Here is a 27,506-nt window from a genome sequence, read left to right as displayed (position 1 = left end):
ACTGATCCAAGAAGTCCAGTATGATCCAGTCATCTGGAAATCTGCACCATCTATCTATCACGTGTCCCAAGACACCTGAAGTCACCCAGCCAGCACCCTGTGGCTATGGACATTATGCATTCCTCTCTTCAGGATCCCCAGGACTAGAATACCTCCAACCGTAAAATTCTGGCAATCTGCTTTTGGGGTTTTGTACTTTCTGACCATTCAGAACCCAACACACTCCCACGAGTGGTGGGATGGGAGTGGGGTGAGGCATGTCTTTTCCTAAAGGCTGCCACAGCCTCAAGGCCACAAGAAGGACTGCCCATACCTTGTACCGCGAGAAGCTGTTCTTCTGTGGTCCAACGTGCATTACATTTCTGAATGACCTGCATATCCAAATGAGTCATATGAGCATAATACATTTACAGGTGTGTATGTCCTTATGGGAGTTAATGAATCTTATTTTTTCTCCTATCAGAATTTCAACATCAACTAGGTTTTCAAAATTGTGTCTATACCTTTCTTTTATGGGATGTATACTGGAGATATATTATATAGGCATTAAATTCTTAAGCACATAAAACTTGGCTAGGACTTCTAAGATGATGTCAACATAATCCTACCTCTGGAAGCCGGTATGGTTCTATTCCACCGTCAAGTTTTTCTTTGAGAGCACTGTTTGTCTGTTTAATATTCTGAATCTAAGAGAAAGAAGATATTTTAATTTTAAAAATGAAAAACTTTTATAAAGGTATGAAACGAAAACAGAACTAAAAAAAAGTCAAAAAAACCAAGAGCAAAGAAGTACCTGATCTGTATGGTAGCCAAGATTTGAGGTCCCTACAGTATCCCTTCAGAGCCTCTACCTAGATGCTTTGACTTGCTTAGAGCAGCAAACAAGGAACAAGGAGGAGGGCGTGGTGGTGAAAGGGCTCCTGTGTGCACAGTCCTAACTCATCATTTGGTAATAGTTCGTCCCCTGAGGAGCATATCTGCAGTCTGACATAAAAGACGGGCAATGCCTGGGCTTCCCGCCACACAAAGTTGAGCTCAAGCAGTAGAGCAGGCAGAGTCAAGGCCGAAGAGAAGAGGCATAGGCGCTAGAGCAGGACTGCAGGTGCAGCCTCCCAGAGCCCCAAGCACTGTCTGTCCAGGCACCACAGAGGGCAAAAGCCCACAGTGCAGCCTTCTTTAATGAGGAGAAAAAAGCAATAGGTCAGTTTCCCACAAGCCTAATTTTGATCAACTGTAATTCTTTCCTTTCTCACAAATTATCTTTTCCACATTATTGTTTGGATTCGATGCACTGAATCTTTCACTGCCCCTACCTAATCAAAAGAAAGACACAAACAATACCAAACAGTGAATCAATCCATGGCTCCTGCTGACTTCTGCATGGACTCCTGAATGAGCTGGGTCATGGGAATGGGCCCTTCCCGCTCAACCCTACGTGCAGAGGCATTTGCAGGCCAAGTACCAAGGGGACTCAGACCCTAGGGTTTTTCCTTTCTGAATAATCCCATGGGCAAAAAAAAGCAAGCAAGGGGAGAAAGATTCATTTTCCCAAATAAAACCTCAAAGACACTCATGAGCAGAAGGTGCCCTCAAAAGCAGCAACCTGATTAAGACAAATAAAGAAAAGCAGGACTTTGAGAGGTAGGGGAGGGATGGGAGACTAGAAGAGATGGTGGTGAGGGACACGGTCTCATGGACACTTTAATAATTCTCTCCTCTACAAATCTTTTTATACTTAGGTGAAAATTTCATTCTCAAGTACTTATGTTTTATAGAATTCTAGTTTTGCATTTCCTTTCCTATGTTTTTTACTTCTTCTAAAAGGTTTAAAAGGGAGTGGAGATGTGCAGGGGACTGGTGGCCTAGTAAGACTAGCGCTGTCAGGGACCACGAAGTGAGCCTGTTTGCCACTCGTAAGGGCCTTAAAGCCTACCAGAAATACAGCCCATGCCAAATCTTTTTGTATTACTGTCAAGTCAGAACATAAAAACAACTGAAAAGAAAAATATAGGAAATGTGTACAAAATTTACTCTATAGTAAAACCAAAACTGAGGACCCTAATTTACTGAAATTTGCCTTAGTTTATCTTTGAAAAGGTACAAGTCAAATAAACTGGTACCAGAAACTGATTCACAGTGAGTTGCTGGGACAGTGACGCCAAGCTCTCAGAGCAGCATTGCCTCATAGAATGTTCTCTGATGCAGCAATATTCTGCAGCTGTGGCTACCTGACACGGGAGCCACCGGCCACATGTTACTACTAAGCACCTGAAATGTAGCTTATGCAACTAAGGAATCAGATTTTTCATGTCTTTTACTTTAATCCAAGCTTGAATTTAAATGACCACGTGTGTCTACTGGCTACCCGATCAAACAGCAGGGTCTTAAGACTCTTGCTCAGAGCTCTCGGGCACCAACCACCCATAAAATGTTGTTAAGACATTCAAGATTATGTTCACTGAACTCTCCTTAGGCTAAAAACTAGGCCCAGAAACTTGTGACAGGGAATTAGCGAATTCTCAAAAGTCAGCAATCTAGAATACTCCATGCCTCCAATTAAAGATGTTATTCTATTTGTTCCAACTTGTTGTTCACATATGTATAAAACTGGGGATATATTGCACTGTGATTAAGTAACATATGTTTTCTAAGAAGACCAACCTATTTACCACATGCGTTTTCTCTTTAAAATCAATAAAGCAGCACTGAGATTACATACATGACTACACGGCAAAACATCCACAAATTCTGAACTAAAAGTTAGCTCTAAATTCTCCTTGACCTTCATCTCTCTTCCTAATGTATTTTCCTTGTCAGAAATACTCGGTATTTACTATCAGAATAAGAATAGGGTTTAGTTGCCAACATCACGCCAACTAGAAAGGAAGCCAGAGTGGGAACAAGCTGCATAAGAAACAGAATATGAAAGTAATCAGCATTGAAGGAAAAAAAAACAAAAAAAGCAGTCGACGTGGCCTGGTGCCTTCCCTAGACATCCCAGCTGTGTATGCGACTCCTCTACTTTATTGTGTGGCTGTCTTACTCTCCACTCAGAAAGACCTAATGCAACAGGCACTGGCTGCTGGCTAATCTAACAGACGTTTGTTTCCCAGCCCCCTTCTCACAAGCGCCTTCCATAGAGGCTGGTGGTCTTCCTCGGAGCTACGAGGAGCCGTCCCGCAAGGCTCTGGCATGCAGAAAGTATAGGACTTCCTGGAAAGGTTAAAGCTTTTCCTGCTAGAAGGACGGACGGGTTAGCTCCGCCTCCAACTCCTCCTCTTCTGCCCTGAACGCGGATGTGAAGGCTACAAAATGGCTTCTGAGGCTTCCAATGTGAGACAACAGCAAGGCAAAAAGCCAGGACACTAAGAATGGCAGAGGAGAAAATGTGGAAGAATCTGGGTCCTCGACAACACCACTGAACAGACGGGCTGATGCCAGTAACCACTGGCGCTGGGGTGTCTTGCTATTTGATAAAAATAAATTCTGAATTGTTTAAGCTGCTGTTAGTCAGGTTTTCTGCTATGTTCATGGCAAGCCCTTCCCTGAGACCCCACCACACACGGAGGCATCCAGAGAATAGGCCCAGTGTGTGGACCGGGGGCCACTGTGAGTCGGCAAGTGCCAAGTGCGTTTGGCAGCAGCCCTGACAGGCTGTGGGGGGTAAACGACTCGTCTCCTCACTGGAGACGTAACCCTCTCTATTCAGTGTGAACTCGGAGTAGCTACCTTCCAATAAAAAATTCCTGCTCCTGACCCTGACTGTGAAACCAAAGACTGTTTTATCTATCTGACTGTAGCGTCAGTCACACCTCCATGGAAGAAGGTGTCTCATTTTCTTTCTTCCATGTATTAATGTTGAATGGCAAGCGTTAGGAACTCGCTCAGCGGAGGGGGAAACGAGTCCCCTTGAAAATGCATGTGGGAGCTCACAGCCCCAGTCAGAGAGCTCTTCCAGCACAAACAGAGCTCAAAATGCTCTCTTATGAAGCAGCCCTCAGATAGCCTGTAAGATCAGGCAGGGAAGGATTAATCTCCTCATTTGAAAAGAGGCCCAGAAAGATTAAGTGATTCTCCTAAGATTAGGGTGCAGCTGTGCCAGCAGCCAAGACTAGAAGCCAATCCTCTGATTGCACAGGGAACACTTGGTCCTATTCTGTGCTGCCACCTGACACGAGAGGACAGACCCGGCCCGCAGCCCCCTCTTCTCATCTGTGAAATGATGGTTGGCCTCTTATTTAACCCTCCCTGGAGTCATCAAGATCAACAAGTCAAAAGCAGCAAAAACGAAAAGTAAACCATCAGTCCACCACAATTTGCCCTGAATTCCAGAGAAGGATGGGGGAGAGGTGGGGCACTAATGAAAGGACATTAGGCTACTCAGTTCAATCTGCAGTTTAAATGTACCGTGTAAAGTCAGGTTCAAATGATGAGCCGTTCCTCATACGAGACACAAATAATTAGAAAAGGATTAATTTTAAAAACAGTATTCTTTACAAGAGCATCATAACGTACCAAACATCTAGGGTAACTCTGACAAAGCCCTGGACACAGAAATGGCAAAATACCGAGGAATTACAGATCTGTGTCGGTGGGGGACAGAACACGTTTGTGAGTCCTGGGTTAGTTCTCCAGTTTAATGTTAATTCTCTATTTTGAGCTACACATTCAATACAATCCCAATAAAAATTCTGGAATTCTTCTTCTGGAAACTGAGAAAGTGAATCTAAATTTTATATGGAAACACAAAAGGCCAGAACAGACAATCTTGGAGAACTTAAAATCTAGACCAGATACCCAGATTTGTAAGGTACATATAATTAAGACAGGATAGTATCGGTGAAGAATGGACACACAGACCAGAGTAACAACAGAAAACGCCAAAGCAGATCATGCATTATGGACACAGGATTTAAAACAAAGGTCCTAATACACTGAGGTGAGAAAAGGATAGTCTTCAATCAAGAGTACTGTTAACTCGCTATCCACATGAAAACACAAGTATCAACCCTACATGTAACAGCACACACAGAAAAACATTTCCAGACAGACTGAAGATCAAAATGTGAAGGGAAAACAACACTTTTAAGATAGCATGGGAGAACAGCTTCATAACCTGAGGAAAGGTTCTTAACAAAACTTAAGAGCACTAACCATAAAAGATAAGAATGAGAAACTGGACTACCTTAAAATTAAATATTTCATCAAAAGATGAACTATTAAGAGAGTGAAAAGGCAAGCAAGCCTCAGAATGGGAAGGAGGAAGTAATTCTGCCCCCACACCGAGGGGGGTATAATCAGGCAATGCCTGAGGACATTTCTGTTGGCACAATTGATGGGGGCAAGGTGCTACTGGCATCTACTGGGTAAAGCCAGAGATGCTGCTGAACACCCTACAATGCACAGGACAGCTCCTCATGACAAGTTATTATCCAGCCCCAAATGTCAATAGGGCTATAGTTAGTAAGCCCTAATGTAGTTTAACGCAACTCACATAAACTGACATGACCACCCTGGAAAACTGTTTGGCATTGTTTTTGAAAATGCCGGACAGGGGCACCTTGGTGGCTCAGTTGGTTAAGGATCCAACTATTGGTTTTGGCTCAGGTCATGATCTCAAGGGCTGTGAGATCAAGCCCCATATCAGCTCGAGATTCTCTTTCTCTCTTCCTCTGCACAACCCCCTCCCCTTGAAAGAAGAGAAGAGAAGAGAAAATGAAGTGAAGTGAAATAAAATAAAATAAAATAATATAAAATAAGATAAAATACTGGTCATATGCATGCTCTGTAACTCAGCAATTCTACTCTTAGGTATGTATCCAACAAAGATGCATACATAACACACCAAGAGTCATATAAAAACCATATCAGTATTATTTGTTAATGGCCTAAAATATCTGCTAGTAATACAATGGGTAGTCATAGGATATTTATACAATACCGAGAAAGAACAACATCTAAGGCTCTATACCACCTGGATGGATCTCATATGTTGAATGAATGCTGGGCATAAAAGAAACCACAACGTATGATTTTGTTTATATAAAATTCAAAAAATGGATAAAAATAATGTGTGGTTTAAAAAGTCAGATGAGTGGTCAGCTACTCAAAGAAGGTGGGTAATGAGTGAGAGGGGCATTAGTGAGGTGTTGGAGGCAACGCTCAGTCCCCGAAGGGCAGGGACTACAAGGGGAAATGAACAGGGCTCCAGAGGCAGCATTTCTTTTCTTGATCAAGAGGGTGGCTGTGTGGTGGGTGTGCTCACACTGTGAAAATCACTGACACACACACACTCTCACCATTACTATATATGCATGCATATATATATATCTCCAATTTCAAAGTTAATTTAAGAAACATCAACGGATCAGTACCTAAGATCTTCTGTCCAATTCCTTAGAAACAAAATGCCCTTTAGAGATCTCTGAAGAGCACAGCTAGGTGTGAAACATGCAAAGGCCTCTGGAGCACCGTTAGCCCTCGCACCCAGGACTGGACCCGCGGTACCTGCCGCTTGATGGAGACCAACTCCATGTCTAGCTGCCTGAGCACCGTGGTGGCGGCCGTGGCGTTGGCAGAAACAGCCTCCACGTCTTCTTGAGACAGAAACATTCCTTTGGGAGGTTTCCTTTTTGCTCTATTTTTAGCTTGTGTACTATGTTTTTCTTTTTTGATCTGAGGAACTGTCTCCGTAGGGGGCACCTGCATGATATACATATTTGATAAATGAGACTCTAAAACATTGAAATGCCAAAGGAACAGTAATAAGCGTATTTTCTTTACATGGCTCTAAACATCAAAGACAACTACTATGCCATATCATAATTACCATCTACAAACTCTACAGGCAGTTAACAAAAACATTGGCTATTGAATTCTGGCTAAACACATCAAAGTAGATCCACTGCCCTCCTGTATAAACACAACCTTCTATCACTCTAAGCCTCTGGCAATAAGCATTCTCAGTTCCCTGTAGTAATACAGGAAGAAAAAAGATCTGTATTCTTGTCTGGTGTGCTTTGTATATATGAATGGGGAGCTATTTTATTCTAACAGTTCTTAGCAAAATAGATGCATTTGGGACCACAGAAAGAGAAAAAAACGATTTAGCACATATATAAAAATCCATTTAAATTCTCTGAATCTACATAGAAGTTTATTACAATATAACCTCCCATATGGAACCATTACTTTTTTATATACCCTTTTTTGGAGGACACTTAACTTTTAGGGAAACTGCGTAATGTGCCTCAAAAATATACGCTATCATTTTATAATGCAAGATTGCTGGTAATTTTTTAAGTGCTTTCTCTAAAACCAAAACCTTTGGAAATTAAATATAATAATAATTCCTTGGCAAGGAAAGGATACTGTCTTCCTGATGACAATTTTAAGAAGAAGTTTTTGTAATTGTTCATAATCTCATCTTGTTAGCATATTAACATTTGCTGATTAAGCTGAGAATACATTGAGGTTTTTTGCTTCATATTTTAAAAAACTGAGATAAGCAGACTCTGTAATTACAATGGGGCCAATGAGGTCTTGAACCAGTGGTCACAAACAATACATAAAAATATTAGTAGGCAAGAACCTATGTCTGTAACAGCACTATACTGGTTAGTAAAGATCACTGATTGACCATGTGTCTGTTTTGACAACATTTTAGTTCATAAAGAAGATGTAAATTATTTTTCTCTTTTAATCAGAAACTGTGCTATATAAATAAGAATTATAGAAAGTAATGTAAAATCAAGACTTTCCTCTTTCATTTAAAATGTCCCACTGAAGAGCCTAATTCAGAATCAGAACAATGCATCAAAACAAAGCTTCCTAAAAATTGCAGGTACGATTTGATTTCCCAAACAATCTAATTTATCTAACCGTTAAAATGGTCTTGTTATTTGGGCATTTATATAAATCATTGGCTAGAGTGCCGTCCAGAAAGAATTACCAGTTTTCAGTTGGGTGGTATGTAGCAGCGTACCAAAAGAAGCCTTAAAAATGTAACTAGGAGACACGGACCCAACAATTCAACCACCAGAAATCTGTTCCAATGGAAAAAATTCAGTGTACTAATATTTAGTCACGAGATCAGCACTTCAGCATTGTTTATAGTAGCAAAAAGCAGGGGGGAGACTGATAAAAACCCTTAAGATTACTTGATTGAATTATGTGATATGTGTATGGTAAACTAACAGCTATGTATACAAATATATTTGACATAAAAACACGTTCAAGAAAGAGTAAACTTAGGGGGGGCGCCTGGGTGGCACAGCGGTTAAGCGTCTGCCTTCGGCTCAGGGCGTGATCCCGGCGTTATGGGATCGAGCCCCACATCAGGCTCCTCCGCTAGGAGCCTGCTTCTTCCTCTCCCACTCCCCCTGCTTGTGTTCCCTCTCTCGCTGGCTGTCTCTATCTCTGTCGAATAAATAAATTAAAAAAAAAAAAAAAAGAAAGAGTAAACTTAAAACATTATAAAAAATCATATACTAAGATCCCATTTTGTGTTTTTTAAAAAGTGACTGCAGATTCAGAATTATGTAAATAGGCATATTCGTTTCACAGGAAGTCATCTGGAAGAAGTCACCCAAATGTTAACGGCGATTAAGGGTGATAATCATTAAGGGTGTGAATCATCTTCACTCTCTCTTTTCTGTTTAGTTGGATCACCTACTTTGCCTAGAAAAAGCATGTATTACTGGTGTGATTTTTAAGTTTAGGTATGTCCAGACACTTTTGTTTTTCCCAGAACAGTCTAAAACAGCTGTTCTCATACTTTAGAACCTTCTGAGATAGAGAACTCTTTGAGGTTTTACTGAAACTATAGATATAGATTCTGTCTTCAGAAAAACACTTGTATGAACATATAAAAGTCATATCCCACACTGGCATGCAACACTCCAGCCTGAACCAACGGGCTGATGGGCACCAATGGACAAAGAAGTCCTTTCCTCCAGGGACTGTATCACTAGCCGACCAGGGGCCTGCCGCAGATAATGCTGTGTTCTGCGGGGTTTCCAATCTGTGCCAAGGGGCCTTGGGTTTCCTTGGAGGGCCCTCAGGGATCCCACTTAGGCTTTACTCAATTGTAATGAATGGGCAAAATAACCTTACACTACAACCCATTTCAAAAAGTTACAAAGATCATCTAGACACTCCATCGTTCTCAGTGGACAGTTTACAATAAAGAAATGTTATAAATATACAAAAGTCATATACAATTGTAGGAATTCATGGGTCTCTTGAATCCTCTGCCATAATGATTTTTAAGATGTGAAAGATTAAAAATTCATCATGTGTGACGCTCATCGCCATATGACCTACGCTGTTGGTTCTGAATAACGGGAAAACTTGCACTGAGTCCCTGCCAGCCCCCTGCAATCCCCTTGAGAACCGTTATGCAGGTCCCTGGGGCTGGCCATCAGGAGGAAGGAGACCCCGAGGGCGGAGAGGAGGAACCAAACCCTCACCTGCTCCTCACCAACACCAACCCACCACTCGCTGACCTAGCGAAAAAGGCAGTGAGTACGGCTGCCCAGTGGAGACAAAATCCTTACTCGGTAATGCTATCACTTCCTTTAGGGCTTCCTTTATTCCTGCTTCTTGGCAAACAAAATTCTAAGGTCTATAAATATAAAGCAAAGTTAGTATGTTTAAGAAGTCTTATCATGATGCCTTGCACATAGCCCTTAATATATTAAATAGAGTAAGAGTAATGTTTTACTTATGGAACTAGTAATAAAATTTATTTGCCTAAACAATACCAGGGAAAAAAAATACCTCCTTTTTGCTTTCCTTGTTTTGATCAATCTCAATGTCAATGGGGTTATTTCCATTTGTTTCTTCCAGTTCATCCTCACTGGAAGACAAGAACAAGTTACTGAAAGATTATTTGGTACTAATTCTATTTAATATAAAAATAGAAGCAATAAATTGATTTAATGACAGATCTAATATAAAATTAGTAAGTGTCCAGACTGCCGAGATAAAAAACATTTTTAAAATTCAAATAAAATAATACAAGCTCCATAGTTCTCTTGGTCTAAATGATTAAAAAAAAAAAAACCCTATTAAAATAGGTCTCTATCTTCCGAATCAGGTCTAGAACACCATTGCTTTATCTCTGTAAAAGGCTTTTTTCTCAACTCTCCACTGAAATATCAAATTTAAGACGTTTATGTAATTGCCCCATAATTAGCTTGTGGTGGTCTAGGACATGATCATGAGACATAACTGGGAGATTACTCAAGAACTAAGTCCTACTGCATTGGGAACAAACTCCCCAACAAGTAGAACTCCTTTCAAGTCCCATGAGTAGACGCTCATAACTCAACACAAGTGTGAGAATGGGAAAGCCTTCTTGCTGGCCTGCAGAGACTGTCATCTCAAATTAGGTTAATTTAAAAAAAGAACATTCATGTTGACATGGTACTTCAAATGCTTTTGTTTATAGCCTTCCATGTACTATTATTATTAATTTTTTAAAAGAGCTTTGTAGTAGTTAGGACCTTTATTTTAAAAAACAAGAAAACAAGGCTGACACAAGTGAAGTAGCTGGCTCAGTTTGCTCCCCATTTCGACCAGCTCAACAGTGGTGGCAGGAGAGCAGTCAGATGTTCAAATGTCAATGTCCCCACTGTCTCAGGAATCCATCCCGGGTGGCTATGCTACCCTTCTCCCCACCCACCCTGGCTGAGGAGAGAGTCTCCGAAAGGAGAGCGAGCCTGGGGCTGACCCTGCCATTACGCCAACAATCTCTCCAGTGCGACCGCCATGTGGTGTGCCCTCGTTGGTCTGCATCCTGACAGCAGGAAAGGTGCTCACAGGAGGTGGGAGCACAGCCGTTCTCCCTACTCTTGGTGCTGATGCAAAGCACCAGGGAAGGGAGTATGCAGGCGTCAGTCGATGCTCTCACCACGTCACACAAGGACAACAAATCCCACCTACTTCTTAATTTAACTCTGATTTCAGCTTAGTAGAGTATACCCTGTCTGTACTAATAGAGTCAATTTATAAAAAGTAAATGAGACCAAACATATAATGGATATAGAAACTTTTAATCGAAAGTTAAGGGAACACTAAAAACAAATTCAGTAGTGTTTGCCACTTCTGATTACTAGGAGTAATGATCCAAAACAGACCCACTATATATATGCGGCAGACCACACAACATGCAGGTGCATCAAGGTCAACACCTTTACAGACTGTTACATCTGGAGAGAGATTTGCAGATGTTCCCACCACTGCCCCAATGTTTCAGCTGGTCCCACGGATCTGAATTCTCCAAAAGTCATACTCCCAGTTTGTTCCTACGTTATTCTGTTTAAAATCATAAAACACTCTCCTGAAATGGGGCCATGGAGATCATATAGTCTCTCTTTCTTCACTTTATTTGTACTGTTAATTTTTAAAAATAACATTACAGAAAGTGTGGGAAACAATCTTAAAAAGCCACCCATAGTCTCACCAACCTAACACAAAAACCAGTATGTGTATGTGCTGCCTTCTGGACTTTCAGCTCCTTCATTTTAGAGTCGAGGAAGTGAGGCTTGGGGCAGAAGCGTGTGGAGCGGATTCACCTGTGAGCACACAATTACAGCCTCTGGAGTTCACACTCAAACCTGCTTCTGTGTGTGAGCACAGGGCTATTCCCACTACTCTGCCATTTATAAGACCGAGGAAGTTTTGGCTAAGATGTAGCCTACTCACCAAGCTATCCTTAAAACTAGATTCTTATTAGGAAGAAATCATAAAATCTTTCTCTCTCTCTCTCTTTACACACAAAACAGATGGTCAAAAAAGGGATGAAGGAAATCTAAACTGTACAGTTATCTTTTAACATATCAGACATTAAAACATGTCAAACAAACCTTGTATATCAAAAAATAAATTCAACCAAGGAAATAATGGATTCCTTCTTATTAAAAGGAGACACCTTCAGGGGCAGGAAAGAATATGTGGGAAAGTTTGCTCTTTCAGAATGGCAGCTTACTGAATGCAGAAAGAGAGCGGTAAGAAAAAACACCTGCAGAACAGAACTCGCATTAACACAACTCATGAGCATCAGAGGAAGAGTATCTGTGTACATCCGGCTCCAGCTGGAAAGCACTGGAGGAAACCCATCACTCGACCTTTCCTTTGTGCGTCTACCAGCTCTTAGAAATTCTGCTGACCCAAGAGATCCCTAGGTGGGGAGACACCACCTCCAGGCAAGTACTGACCTCTCTTCCCGCTCCCGCTTCTGTTTCCGAGCATGGCGGTCCATCACACTGGTTTTAGTCCTTGTCTTCTTCCAAGAGTAGTAAAATTTCACCAGACTTGCTATAGATTTATCAGGAAGCTAAACATAAAAACTGAGTTGGTTTCGATTTAGAGCTAATCTTCCCAAATCAAGTGTGCTTATTATGTATAGTTAATAAGGGTTGTCTTATACACCCAGAAACGTCCTAAGTCACGGCCCTTTTCTCTGAGAAGGAGATTCAAAGAAAACTCTTATCAAGTCATTCCAAACTACTACGGTGTGACTAGAAGTGACACTGAGCCCAGGAAAGATTGCTAAGGCAGTCAGAGATGAATTCAAGCATTCACCTAAAGTTTCTAGCCTAACTCTTAGGTTATTTATTTAAAAATTCATTTTAGCACTCATGTAACCACCAATAAGCTTTCCTGGGAGGAGTCCACCCAACAGCCTTCTAGAATATAAGAGATAAGCAAACCTTCTCCAGGCAGACAGGGTTCCATGATGCCCCACCTCATTAAACAACCATCAAAGGTGCTTTCTATCGGACTAATCTGGTGAATCCCAACAAGAGAGATGGGGATGGGGGTGGTGGAGGGCTTCTGTTACAGCTGCTATCAAGCTGGGAAGTACTAGGAAATGCTTCACTCTTGTAATGTAAAGCCTCTTATTCACCCCACAACAAGTATAAACTATTCTATCTAAAGGGAGCTTTATTAAAAATTAGAATATTCATGCTTGTGGATGACATTCCTACCCTTCAGGTACGCTGCGGTGGAGAGAAGCTGGGGAAAAAAGAAAATACAGTGGTCTCATTTACTTACCATTTGTTGGATTCTATGAAAGGTTTTCCCATGAAAACTAAAGGCTTGTTCAAACAAGACTTTATCTTCCACAGTCCACTCATCTGGGAAGGGGGTAAAGTTGGGCAAATCAGCCAATGACTTTTCAATATTATGCTTATGCCAAAAGAGCATCCCAAGAGCCTAGAAAAATAGTATCAGTGAAATTTTAGACCAAAGACAGGATTAAAACATTAAAATGGAAATAAATGAGATTAGCAAAAGAAGAGCCTGCGCTCTTCTGCAACCAGACAATACTGCTGTGTGACTGACGTGGGTCCACGCCTGCCTAGACGCCGACTCCTGTGAGACAAGTTCCATCACGCTCACTTCTCAGAACAGAATACAGTGGCCTGAGAAATGAAGTCCTTGCCAACGGTCCAGTGCGGTAGGTGGCAGAGGCCGTGTGGCCCCAGAATCTGGGCTCCTTTAGAGCCGCACTTGAATGGCTCCATATACAACAAGACAAAGTAACTCATTAAAGCACGTAGTTGGCAGCACCTGGGTGCTGCAGCTGGTTAAGCTCCGATCCTCAGTTTCAGCTCAGATTGCAGTCTCAAAGCCATGAATTCAGCCTCGTGTCAGGCTTCATGCTCAGCATGGAGTCTGCTTAAGACTCTCCCTCTGCCCATCCACCTTGCTCTCCCATGTCTTGCTCTCCCATGCCTTTTCGACTGAGCCAGCCAGATGTCCCTATCGCCCAGTACTTTTTACACTTTCTAAACAGAATTAAAAATTGGCGATGTTTGCGGCGCCTGGCTGGCTCAGTCAGTGGAGCGTGCGACTCTTGATCTCAGTGTTGTGAGTTCAAGTCCCACACTGGGTGTAGAGATTACATAAAAATGAAATCTTAAAAAAAATTGGTGATCTTCTGAGCAACTTCATTAAGTTCATGAGTAGGGTTTGGAAAAAGAGGAAGCATACATCTCTTGCTTTGAAAGATTCTGGAACTATCTCATAAGGATAAATGCTAGTAACTTACAGGCTGTAATATCTAGATCAATGCCAAAGCACTAATCCAACTTAATATACTTATTTTTAAAATAGTAATTAGAAATAAGACTGGAATAAGATTATAATCACACTTTTAGAGCAAAATTAATTTCATATATCTCTCATTAATAGGTTCCAAAAAATTTTTAAAAGAAAACCATGAAAACCTGAAAGTGATTCAAAACAATTATATGAAAACACTGTGGGTCTGAGTGGGTCTGAGTGTGACAACACAGAGTCAGGAAAAAACCATCACACAAACACACGAATGACAAACCACATATTCAAATAGGGACGCATTATGCTAAAGTATCTGGCACCTTAGAGCTACCTTGGAGTGCCATAAATAATACTACAAACCTGCAGAAATACACAGATGTCTTTCAAATCAAAGGGTCCTCTAATACTCCTCTCAAGCAGAAAAAGGGGACTGGAGCATCAATTTGCTAGTGACCACCAAAAATTTGCACTGCTACCCAACACACAGAACACAAACAATTTAACAGGTTAGCTACAACTCCCCCCTTTTAAAATAAAAACCCATCTTTAACAACAAAAGAAAACCACATCATTACCTGTTCCATGTTGTACCCATGCTTCTCTTTAGCAATGGCAATGTATTCATCTACTGAAAAACAAGACAAGAGACCAGTGAACAAATGGAGGGGCAGGAAACAACAGTCCATGAGCACTAGAACTGTATCTATGTTTCAGGCCTGCCATGCACAAGAATAAAAACACAGACAGTAACAAAACAGAATCATGTATGATTCCATTATGGATCTTATATGTATAAAATCCCACAGAGGAATGGCTCAAGATATACTCAAGTATTAATAGTACTTGGCTCTGGATGGGAAGACTGTGATTCTTTTTTTTAAACTTGGTTCTACCTAAATTTCCTATGGTAAATATTGTATTGGCACTTTGAAAGAGAATTAAAAGAAATAAAAAGAAGTATTAAATTGGGGGTTTGTTTTTAGTCTCAGCCAAAGCTGAAAAACAAGCCACTTCTCTTTATATTAAAAAAATCTAAGAGCTGAATTACATGAACCAATGCCTGGTATTTGCTTTCAAACTCCAAACAAGGTGACAAGTGCCGATTTTCAAGCACTAAGGGTAATGCCAAGCAAAACTGACTCAATCTCCAGGAGAAGTTAATACACCCCCCGAAGTTACTTCCTCTCTACATTTTCTAGTCTTTCTTCCAGGAATAAAAGAGACTATCAATCAGTAACACTTCATTATATGCCTGTATAGCTTTTTTTTTGGGGGGGGGGATAAATTACAAAAATAACACAAGCTCCAAAAAACCAAACCAAAACACAACACCGAAAACAAGAAACAAAAAAAACCCAAATAGCATAGAATTGTCTGCAACAAACAGTTGAGTTTCCCACTGGCCTATCCCTCTCCAGAGACCCTCAGCCTTCTCCAGGGGCAATGACCAAGTTCGACACTTGCAACAACAGGCTCGACTACCGGCTCAGAGAGGACCGTGCACCTGCCGCGCTTCCACAGGCAGCCGACAGAGGCCGCCTAATCCAAGTCGAAGCTCCTCAGCCCCAGTGTGCTGTGCGAGTACAGCACGACCATCTTACCCGACTGCGGCACAACTGACAACGAATTTAGAAATGAGATACCAATTTTGAAAAAGAATTCAAATTCTTTTATTAACAGGCATTCTAATCCTAGGGGGAAAACTTTTCCACTGACCAAAAGAAAGAAAAAGTCAATTTAATTCAAAAAGTAACTACGTATATTACAACCCAATATTAGCTTCAATACTAAGGCACCAGTTTTCTATTTCCTTTTCTTTCCCATATTTAAAGTACTTACAAACTGATAGTTACTTCACTCAGAATATGTACAGATGCCCTTGGAACAAGACAGGTTTGTGAGTCCACTTTTCCAGTCAGGTGCAGTGAATGTATTTTCTCTTCCTTAAGACTTCCTCAATAACACTGCCTTTTCTCTAGTTTCCTTTATTGTGAGAACACAGTATGTACCACATACAACATACAAATGTGTGTTAATTGACTATGTCTTCAGCAAGGCTTCTGGCCAACAGCAGGTTATTGCTAGTAAGTTTTTGGGGAGTCAAAAGGTGTATATAAATTTTTTAATTCACAGGGTATTGGTTCCCCACGTTGTTCAAGGGTCAACTGTAGTAAAATTCCAATTTACCTGAGAGTCAGTGAATGACAAACTAAATGACACAAAAGCCAAAACTGGTGATTTTAAAAACGGGGTAGAGGGGCACCTGGGTGGCTCAGTTGGTTAAGCACCTGCCTTTGGCTGAGGTCCTGATCCTGGGGTCCTGGGATCAAGCCCTGCGTCAGGCTCCCTGATCAGTGGGGAGCCTGCTTCTCCCTCTTCCTCTGCCTCTCCCCATGCTCCTGCTAGCTCTCTCTCTCAAATAAATAAATCTTTTTTAAAAAATTAAGAACATTTTTTAAAAATGGGGTAGGAAATATTCCAAAGTGTGTCCCTTGCTTATTACTTCACAATAGGGTGGATTATGCCAAATAAGAGAAAAATGCTCTGAGAGTCTAAAAAACAATGCTAATGTCCAGTGCAGCTGCCCGAACAGGTGGCTGTGCACACCTGGCCAGGATGCTGCTAAGACGTGTGGCAGACGTGGAGGTTCACACTGGAGGAGACCGAGATGCACATGGCAACACACCCAGACCCTGAGGGGTGGATGCAGGTCCGATGATAAAAACTAAGTAATGAGATGTGTTCAAGCCAAGGCTATGTCAGGGGAAAAGAGAAAAACAATCTGCAGTGAATCAAGGGTCAATCCCAGAGAGGATCTGCTGTAAGGGTTGTTTCTTTAAATGCATATTTGGTAAATGAATCTCAAACTTCTGCTGTACAACCTCAACTCTGCAAGCATACACGCTTCCAGACACTATCATTTCCCTTAGCTGAGGGAGGAATGTGTGACGTGTGCACAGCCCCCACTCAGTCATGTGATCCTCAAGCAGCTACCTGCAGAGGCTGTCGGAGCGGGGCAGGTGCTATCTGCTCTAGAGTCCTTTCCGCTCCATCAGTAGCGGGGCCAGTAAGCCTGTCCCCATGGTCTCCAACCAGATTTAGCTTAAAAATTACATGGAAAACAAAAGCATTCTTTGGATGCTACTCTATTTTCATCTGCTTCTTTGCTTTCTAACATAAAAATTAGCTGGTGGTAGGAACAGTAAAATGGGCTAAACAGTGGATTCCGAGTGTTGCAGCTAAGTTTTGACAGAACATTTTCCACGTTGTAAACAGCAAGGCATTCTTACTGGGTAATCTTCAGAAAGCACACCTCTTTTAGATTTTCTTAGAGACTAGCCTGATCAATCAAATCCAAAGCAAAGGAAGAAAGAATTCCATCAGAACCACCTACGGGAAGTCACTTGATCACTTGGTGCCCTGAAGGTGTGACCCCAGTAAGTTCATACATGGGGAGGCTTGCAACTTGCCAAAGAATTACCATCTGATACCCATTGGCAAAAATACAATTTTTCATTCTTTTCATTGTCCCCAATGTCCAACAGAGATTGAAATAATTTGCTAAATGAATGCTGGGGGTGCTGTGATGTGTACAAGATCACAGAAAAGAAAGGCTCTTTTCTAGCAAGGTAAAGGGCAGTACAGGTTAGGTATGTGGTTACGAAAGGTGGAAGTCCAATCTTGACTCTGTCTCTAGACGAAATTAGTTCACAGGCAGTGGGGCCTGGTGTATAGTAAGCACTACAGTTTAGACTGTGTTACCTTTAGCAACTCTCCTCATCTTCCCAGGAAGCAGCTCTCCCCAGTAAAGCTGCGTTATCACCTACCTGAAAATTACAGCACAGGAGAAGTCCTCCCACAATGTTTCCGACTGGAGTTAATTCAGAAACCGAGCCATGTGCTCGCACAAAAGATGCTGCTGACAGCCTGGTCTCTGCCTGCCTCCCTATGGTATATAGATAGTCCTCAGCTCTTGTTCCCTCTCACTATCAGGGGGACAGGGCTACCCAACACAGTTTCTAGACCCCTGTCTTCTCCATAGCTACTCTGTTCCTTTACAGAGCGCATGCCAGTAGCTGCTAGTAGGGCATGATGAAAACAGAACGTGTGCATTTTCAAAACCTCCCACATGCTTTCCCTAAGCAAAAATAAGCTTTCAACCTAAGACAATAAAATCCACTCCCACATGCCTTCATAAAAACAAAGGATGACCAGATACTTCAGGCGGTGGATGAAAGATGAAACAGGAAGGGAAGCAAGAGAACTACAAGCTATTTGAGACCAACAACTCTAAAACAAAGAACACAGGGTTCCTTGGGGATTTTTCCAGTACTTTCTCATCTCTGGCAACAGGGATCTTGATTTCACCTCTAAGAAATTAAAGGTTAACCAGAGTCAGTCCCAATCTGGGGGTGAGGAGCCATTGCATGCAGAGTCATTAAGTAAGCTGTGATTAGGACAATGCACAAAGTCCACGTGGCTTAAGGAAATGCCAGGACATTTCCACTGGCCCAGTCATTCACATCCGCCAGCCTTCCCCAAATTGGGCCCAGGGGACAGAACCAGGCAGTCATCTGGATGCAAGCAGAAGCTGAGCTGACATTCTCATCTGTCGGTCAGAAGCAGAAAGATCAGTCACTAAGTATACTCTCCTTTAAGAACAATTTCAGGGGCACCTGGGTGGCCCAGTCAGTTAAGTGTCCAACTCTTGATTATGGCTCAGGTCATGATTTCAGGGTCCTAAGATTGAGCCCTGCATGGGGCTCTGTGCTCAGTGGAGAGTCTGCTTAAGATTCTGTCACTTCCTCTCCCTCTGCCCCTTCCCCATTCACATGCTCTTTAATATGTTTAAAAAATTGTTTTTTTAATTCCATCATTGTATAATGCAATATTTTTAAAAACGTGAATACCTCAACCAAGGAGAACTGTCTGATCTTGAATTACGATGGATAAAGTCATGTATCACTCCAATTCTTTAGAAGTACACAGACTACACAAACCACTGGTTTTTTGACAAGAACTCAGTATTACGGAAAGCACAGGTAAATGAGTTATGTTTTGGGGTAACATCACTTAAAGGTAGATTGTGTGTGAGATTCATCAAGAAAATTTGCAAAATTCCTAAAAAGAAAAAGAGAGAGAGAAAGAAAGGAAATTTACAAAATTCCTAAAGCCTAATCAAACATTTGTTGAACTAGCCTTACTATGTGCAAAACACTGTACTAAACAGCAGGCCAAAATACAGAAGAAAAACTAATTTCTGGAAGTAACAGACAACAGAAATACATAAAATAACAGTATAGATGTAGACTAGCGCAGAAATCCAAAATAATCAGTAAATAATGATGGTAATGATGTTAAATCAAGATAAGCTTCCTAAAGATTCAACAGCTATATTAAGTAATAACAATAGCTAATATTTGAGAATTTACTATGTGCCAGCCACTGTTCTCAGCTCTTTACAAGGATTATCTTTTTAATCCTCTCCAATAATTCTATTATCACTCCCATTCATAAATAAAGAAACTGAGGCTCAGAGAAGTTAAGTAATTTGGCCAAGTGACACAGCTGGTAAACAGCAGAAATAGGACTTATATACACACGCAGAGTGTCTGAGCACAGGACCCATGATATTAAACCACTACACGCTATCCTATCTCTTGAGTAAAGGACACAGAGGGAGAAGGGCACTCAGATAAGAACAGTCTCCATGGCACAGAGAACTGAGCAAGGCTTAACCAATGTCGTCTATGTTGCTTGAATAGAGTTAAGAAAACAAAACTGAGGTTGATGAAGGAAGTGATGGAAAGCAAGGGTAACAGGCGAATTGGCTGCCTTGCAGTGGGCATCATTTGCTTCTATATTCTTGTTCCCATCCGATGAACTAAATGTCCTCAGTACCATTAGTGAGAGTCTCAAACTCAACTGCAAAAAAAGGAAAAATGCAGATGAAAGTTGCCACGGTAACCTGAGCTCACCACTCCTCCCTCCTCTAGACACTGCAGACACTCAGGACACCTTGTGATCTTGCATATTCTATTCAGAGCAAGAGGCTGACACCATAAGGTGGGCTGAGGACAAAGCTATAACCTCAATACAGTTTAAAAACAAAATATATTATCCTAACACTTGCAGTAGCATTAGTACTACAAAGGAAACGTGGCACCAATTTCTCTCTCATAACTCAAACTGAGCATACCAAAATTTTTTTATGAATATGATAAATATCGTGGCATCTCCTTCTATTATTAAAATAAGAAATGAGTTATCACTGTAACTGAGACTCGAAATGAGCTTAATTTAAGTAAAGCAATTATGCCACCTGGTGGGCACAGATATTACTACAGTTAAATTTCAATGATCCCTCTGAATATCTTGGGGGGGGGGTGGTGGGCACAAGAAACAAGATAAGCCAGAGACTCTACGAGAATACAACATAATGAACCAGTCCTTCCTAGTCAGTAATAAAATGCACTTAATGAAAATTCTGTTTCTTAATGTGGTTTTGTTAAAATCCTGCTTTATAGAAAAAGCACCCCTGCAGGCACTCCAGTAAATACTACAAAATCCAACCCAGTCTCATTTACAATCTGATCAGGTGGAAATAAGAAGTACGAACACCCTCCCAAACCACACGTATTTAAATTCAGCTTCTGGCATCTATTCCTACCTAATCAGCAATTCTGTATTCCTCCTCCTATCCAGTATCCACTGGTAAGGACTCTGGCTAAGCTCTACCCCACCTGTCTGTTCCTCCTTTCCTCATCAGCAGAAGAGTGGATTGACTATCATGATCTTAAAAGTGGTTCCAGGGCTAACATTTTATGAGTAATTGAAAATTTTGGGAGGGAGGCGCCTGAGTGGCTCAGCTGGTTTGAGGGTCCAACTCTTGATTTCTTAGGTCATAATCTTGCGGTCATGAGATCCAGCTTCACGTCGGGCTCCACACTCAGCAGGGAGTCTGCTTGAGATTCTCCCTCTCCCTCTGCTCTCCCACTCCTCGTGTATATATGCACATGCGTGCACTAATAACCAATGTTAAAAAAAAATTTTCAGAGGCGCCTGGGTGGCTCAGTCATTGAGTGCCTGCCTTCGGCTCAGGGAGTGATCCCAGTGCTCTGGGATCGAGCCCCGCATCCAGCTCCTCCGCTAGGAGCCTGCTTCTTCCTCTCCCACTCCCCCTGCTTGTGTTCCCTCTCTTGCTGGCTGTCTCTCTCTCTCTCTCTCTCTCTCTCTGTCAAATAAATAAATAAATAAATAAATAAATAAAATCTTAAAAAAAATTTTTCAGGGCGCCTGGGTGGCTTAGTCAGTTGAGTGTCTGCCTTCAGCTCAGGTCACGATCCAGGGTCCTGGGATTGAACCCCATCAGGCTCCCTGCTCAGTGGGGAGCCTCCTGTTCCTTCTCCTCCCTGCTCATGCTCTCTGTCACTACCTCTGTCTCTCTCAAATAAATAAAATATTAAAAAAAAAATTCTCCCTCCCCCTCTGCACCTCCCCCCGACTTGTGTGCGTGCTCTCTTGAAAATGGATCAATAATCCACCTTTACTCCAGTCCTCCTACACTCGTGAGCCTTCCAGAAAGGCAAAAGTAGGATCTCCTGTATTTTAAAAACTGATCATCACTAGAATGACATTTAGTTGTAATTAAAACAATAACCACTTTCCCTTAAAAATGCGCAAAGCCTATGGTAAAGAATAAATCAGCATAGTGACACACTATCCTTCTGCATCTCTCACACTGAGAATCAGCCTACCTGACAACTAAGTCCCTAAGCAGGTAGCTGTGTACTCAAAATAATTTCATTTGCTCTCAGGCACGTTTTCCTTTAACAGTATGAGCTGAAGGAAGGACTATGCTCCAAACAAGGACTGCATCCCCCTTAACTAAAGGCCACATTCCCTGACAATAAAAGGAGGGAGGGGAACACACTGTAGAGTCACCCATAAACTCATAGCAGGCAACAGTGGAAAGAGCCCTGCATCTTTGGTTTTCTATCAGGAACTTGCAAGCTAAACCCATTTCCTCACCTGTTTGACAAGAATGAGGTAAGATATCCTGCTCGAATCCTTTACAAAGTAGTGAAGCAGCCAAGATACACAAAAGTTAACTATTACTAAAATGAATTCCTCCATAAACATGTGTGAGATTCAATTAGAGATGGGGCAGGGTGCACTTTACAACCACAGAATTTATCAAGAGAAACCCAGTCCTTGAACCCCAGGAGAGCTGTGCTCCAATCCAGAAGCTCCCAATCCTAACTGATGAGAACCAGCTGGTAAACTTCCTTGAAGTACTGACTCTTGGGCTCCACCCTCCTTTGTTTATATACATGTGTATACACGTATGTAAGTTTATGTATGTATATTTATGTGCGTGGATGTGTGTGTACTTCATGAATATATAGTTTTATAAAGTATGATGGGCACAGAGAAAAGCACACACATAAAGGCCCAGCTGGGTGATTTTTCAGAAAAGGAACACACCTAGATCAAGGAAAGAACTGACCACACTCAAGATGTTCAATTTGCTTTCAAGGCCCCCATGAGAGAATTAGAGCATAATATTAATGTGTAAAAAACATGAGTTTGATAACATTCCCCATTTTAATGTGATAAAAAGCACCTCTGGGGCGCCTGGGTGGCACAGCGGTTAAGCGTCTGCCTTCGGCTCAGGGCGTGATCCCGGCGTTACGGGATCGAGCCCCACATCAGGCTCTTCTGCTATGAGCCTGCTTCTTCCTCTCCCACTCCCCCTGCTTGTGTTCCCTCTCTCGCTGGCTGTCTCTATCTCTGCCTAATAAATAAATAAAATCTTTAAAAAAAAAAAAAAAAGCACCTCAGCAAACAAAATTTTTAAGTTTGGTATTAAAGAGATTAGACACTATCAGGACCACAGAACCAGGAAGAAATGTGCTTTTTATGTTACTACTATATAAAAGGAGGTTTGTGAATTTCAATCATGTAAACATTTTTTTCCTTTCAGTGACTATATGGAAGTTCTTTTTTAAATTACCGACTTCAGGGGCACCTGGGTAGCTCAGTCAGTTAAGTGTCTGACTTCGGCTTGGGGCATGATCTCAGGGTCTGAGGACCCAGCCCAGCATCAGGCTCCACACTCAGCACAGTCTGCTTGTCTCTCTCCCTCTGCCCCTCCCCCTGCTTGTGCTCTCTCTGTTTCTCTCACTCAAATAAATTAAAAAAATCTTTATAAATAAGTTAAATAAATTACCGACTTCAAGCTCCCATCCTGCAGAGGAGGAGGTGGGCAGAGGGATTTACAAGCCTGCAAATCCCAGTGACTCTTCACAGATTCGTCTACAAACTTCAAATGATAGGGACATTTGTCCTTTAACCCTGCCTCTGCCACCCTGCATATACAAGGATCCTTCCCTTAGTACAAACCACTGTGTATAAGGATACAGAAAAGAGAGATCCCTAAGCAAGACTAAAACAGCCAGGGAAACACACAGGGAGGTTGGGTTCTAGGAAGGGCACAGGAACACAAGGCTCTGCCCACCACAGACTTGATGCAAGGTCACTTCCCTTCTGTGGGCCCTCGTTTCCCCAGCTCTGAAAATGGAAGGTCAACTGCATAGTGATACAGTGAGAATGGGGAAGAGGGATAACAACATGTTTGTTGGGAGGGGGCAGGTTTTCCCACTCTAAGTCCTACCCACTTTCAATGTTTGAATCTTGGCGGGGGGAGGGAGGTACCTTCATCCAGCAAAGAAACCCAACCTTTTGAAGAAGTAAGTGGCAGAAAGGTGACATTTTATAATTACTATACTTTATATTTAACCATGCTCCACTGAATCAACAAATATTTCAGGCCTACTGTGTGCCCCGTGCTGCTAATACAGCCACAATTAAAACAGCCCGCTTTCACAGAATTCAGTCTGGCTGGAGAAAGAAATCACACAAATAATTAACTCCGATTGTCTTAAGTGTCAAAGAAAAAGAACTATGAATGCACTTAGCTGGGAAATCTGATCTGCAGAATCAAGAGAGACTTTCTTTTCTACTGGAAAAGGACACTAAATTCCTGCTTACTCATTTGTTATTTATAGTAGGCAAAAACTGAAAAAATAGAAATGTTCAAGAATGGGGACATGGTTAAATAAATTAAGCTATATGATGGAATATTCAGGGATCAAAACTGTTTAATGTTTAATTATAGGAAAATTAAAGTTGAAAAACTATTATATACAGTATGACCCATTCGTGCTTAAATTCAGAGTGCACAGAAGCGTACAGAAAAGAAACGAAAGCAAAATTTTAACAGTGGCTATACCCATGTGATGAGGTGAAGGAGTTCTAGGCTATTTTTAATAATAAAAACAAGCTTGTGTGTATATATATATGCAATTTCTTTTCTGAACCATTTGAGACTATCATAATTATGCCCTGTACTCTTAAATACTAAGCATGTATCTTCTAAGAGTAGGTATGTTCTCTAACATAATCACAGAACAGTAAATTCAACATTTAAACAATAATCTGGGTCTCTATTCCAATCTGGCCAGTGGACCCCAAAATGTGCTTTACATTGTGCTCAAGAACTTTAAAGTAAATCCCAGTTATCTCATCCCTACATATATATAACCAATACACATCTTTTTAAGAATGTGGACCAAAAAAAAAGTAGACATATATTTAATAGAACCACAATACCATTATCACACCTAACAAAAATAGAATTCCTTGATACGAGAAACAGTGTTACGGTCACTGCCTAAAATGTGTAAGTTCAACGGCAGCAATTACTGGCGAGGACACAGAGCACATAAATTTTGCATTTTATTGGTAGCAGGATGAACCAGTTTGACCACTTTGGAAAATAATGTGGCATTGATCTCTCATAGCTGAATATCTACATTCCGGATGGATATCAAGAACTAAGACATAGGAAGTTCCCAGTAGTAGTCATAGAAATAAAAAACCGGAAGCAAATGTACATTGTGAACAGAAAGGTAAATAAATTAAAACAAGATGAAATTCTTTAAGTATAAGAGGATGAAGATAGGACACACTGGCATGATGAAAGGGGAAGGTAACCGTTGATTTTTAGTGGAGGGCTTCAACTATAGGCTATAGATCCAGCTCTGCCTTTTCTAGTACGTTCTGAACACTGACCTCACTCTCAAACACTTAAATAAAGATAAAAATGATAAAAATGACTTTCACACACTAAAAACATCATTTTAATCACAACTATCAAGCCCTCTGAAAGCCATTCACTTATAAAAAGCTGAAAACTAAGGTCAGTATTAGCTTAACCTGTCCTTACCCCTGCAGACATTCCAGCCAAAGAACAGGTTAAGAATTTTAAGTCCACATCTCCCTCCTGTCAACGACCAGGGAAGGTTCCCATTAGACTGTAGGTTACACTTAGACAGGGACTTGTCAGACTGTTCATTCTTATATTCCCCCAGCGCCTGGCACAGACGTATCACTCAAATATTTACTGAGTAAATGAACGGTCCATTAGGTGAGCGGCAAAAAAGAAAATGTTGGAGGATTCCAGATGACCCAAGATGCAGAACAAAGAGAGCTGAAAAGCCTATATGTGCAAATCTCCATACACAGGAGTGTCCACATCCCCATCATTTTCTCGCTCACTGGACAAGTATTTATTGTATCCACCACGTGCTGAGAGGACTGACAGAGAGCTGAGCAAACATACCAAGTTCCCCGTCAGTTTTTAGTAGAGGGAGACAAAGTAAAAAATACTACGTTGGGTGACGATAAATGGAATGAAGGCAATGAAGCAAAGTAAGGCAGCAGTGGTCTCTATTTCAGTGTGGTCAAGGGAAGCCACTCTGATGTTGACACATAAGCAATAACCAGGAGGAACTAAGGGAGCCATGTAGACATTTGGGAAAACAGTATTCCAGATAAAGGAACAGAAAAGGCTCTAGGGAGCATGTTTTTGGTGGATTCAGGAAGGGAGAAGTGGGGTCAGACTATGTAGGGCCTTGCGGCCAACTGTGAGGTCTTCTGATTTTATACTGAACCGGAAAGGCACAGGAATGTCTTAGAGATTCCTGAAATGTACTATGTATTTATATGAATGTTAAAAAATTTACTATAGATCTATGAAACTTTTGCACACAATATAATCTTGAATATGTGTTCTGAAGTCAAATGTCCTAACAGAAATGTTTGTGTATGTTGCAGGTCTAAGGAAGGTTTCATTCCAAGAAGGCTACAACTTGTTTTAAAATCTCTAATTTGACTTTGCCTTTTCACATGTCAATTCTATATGTCTAGCATATTGTATGTGTTAATTTTTTTTCTTTATAATTATCCAGCTTAAAAAAAAATCATCCAGCTTGACAGTCTCTGCCATAGCTAATGACTTCCATCTACGTCCATTTTAACATTGAGATTTGTGCTTACCACTGTTACCAATTTCTCATTTTTACACAATAAAAATAAAATGTAATCAAACACTTAAATAACTGCAGAAGTACTGATTATATATAACCTATAAAGTACATGATGCATAAATGAACAGGACCATCTGTTTCACTGATTCCCAACAGCCAAAGTTACCTTGCAAATTTCTACACCCAAGGCAAGTGCAGCTGACTCTAGGAAATTTGCTTCTTCAGGAAACGATCCACAGTGGGCATGGCTGTACACTGGCTTCCCCTCTGGCTCCAATTCACCTCTTACAGGTGAGTCAAACAACAAAAATCATCCTCAGATTCTCCTCTTTCCCAACCTATCCTTTCTCTTGAAACTGCCTTCTAAGAGCTCTCTCAGGCCACAGTTTTGTATTACATTTGACCGCACTTGATCGGTAAACATTTTTTTTTCTTCATTAAAGCAGTAAAGAGAACCAGACTGGGAATAAGCTCTGGTCTAACTGTACACATCTCGAAGAAGACAAAACTATCCAATTAAAAAAAAAAAACTTTTTCAGATTTTTTGCACTAACGTGTCAATTTTGTTTTACTAACATTCAGCTGCTTCTCTACACAGTCCAGACCTTCAGTGGGTCTGTGTGTAAGGGTAGGGACACGAGGGGAATGGAAAGAGTACCATGTACTGCACTCAAAGCAGCAGCAGCCCCACAGGGAGAAGGCTGTCCTAAAGCCATCAGGTTGGGGCAAGCAAGGTAGGCATCCAGGGTACAGGCCAAGTGGGATGGGAGTTGAGGGGGGCATCCATGCAGAAGGGCAGCTACATACATCACAGTGGGGACTAGGGAGACAATGTCATATCACAGGTGCCTTGTATGTATTGATAAAAATATGTGGAAGAACTGATGGAGTAGTGCAGGTACACCCAGATATGACAGTATTCTGCTTATTTAAAGGCCTGTTAGGGGAGTGGGGTGGAGGGATTGGGTAACTGGGTGATGAACATCAAGGGGGGCACGTGATGTAATGAGCACTGGGTGTTATAAAAGACTGATGAATCAC

At 41.3% G+C, this 27,506-nt stretch overlaps 1 protein-coding gene across 1 annotated transcript in view; it reads right to left on the bottom strand.

The window, feature by feature from the left end:
- Window positions 1-27,506, bottom strand: part of RCOR1 (REST corepressor 1) — a 121,635-nt gene that overhangs the window by 8,528 nt on the left and 85,601 nt on the right. The window contains exons 4-10 of the mRNA XM_045777205.2: window positions 14,649-14,701; window positions 13,063-13,224; window positions 12,222-12,340; window positions 9,781-9,859; window positions 6,508-6,702; window positions 609-686; window positions 314-371 (exon numbers count right to left, since the gene is read on the bottom strand). Coding sequence (XP_045633161.2) covers window positions 314-371; window positions 609-686; window positions 6,508-6,702; window positions 9,781-9,859; window positions 12,222-12,340; window positions 13,063-13,224; window positions 14,649-14,701 — 744 coding nt within the window. The remainder of the gene's footprint in view (window positions 1-313; window positions 372-608; window positions 687-6,507; window positions 6,703-9,780; window positions 9,860-12,221; window positions 12,341-13,062; window positions 13,225-14,648; window positions 14,702-27,506) is intronic.

This window comes from Ursus americanus, chromosome 26 (assembly GCF_024610735.1).
Source record: "Ursus americanus isolate L20-20 chromosome 26, mUrsAme1.1.p, whole genome shotgun sequence".
Lineage (NCBI taxonomy): Eukaryota > Metazoa > Chordata > Mammalia > Carnivora > Ursidae > Ursus > Ursus americanus.
Note: the sequence above shows the minus strand (reverse complement) of the source record. Positions and strands in the feature narration are given on the sequence as shown.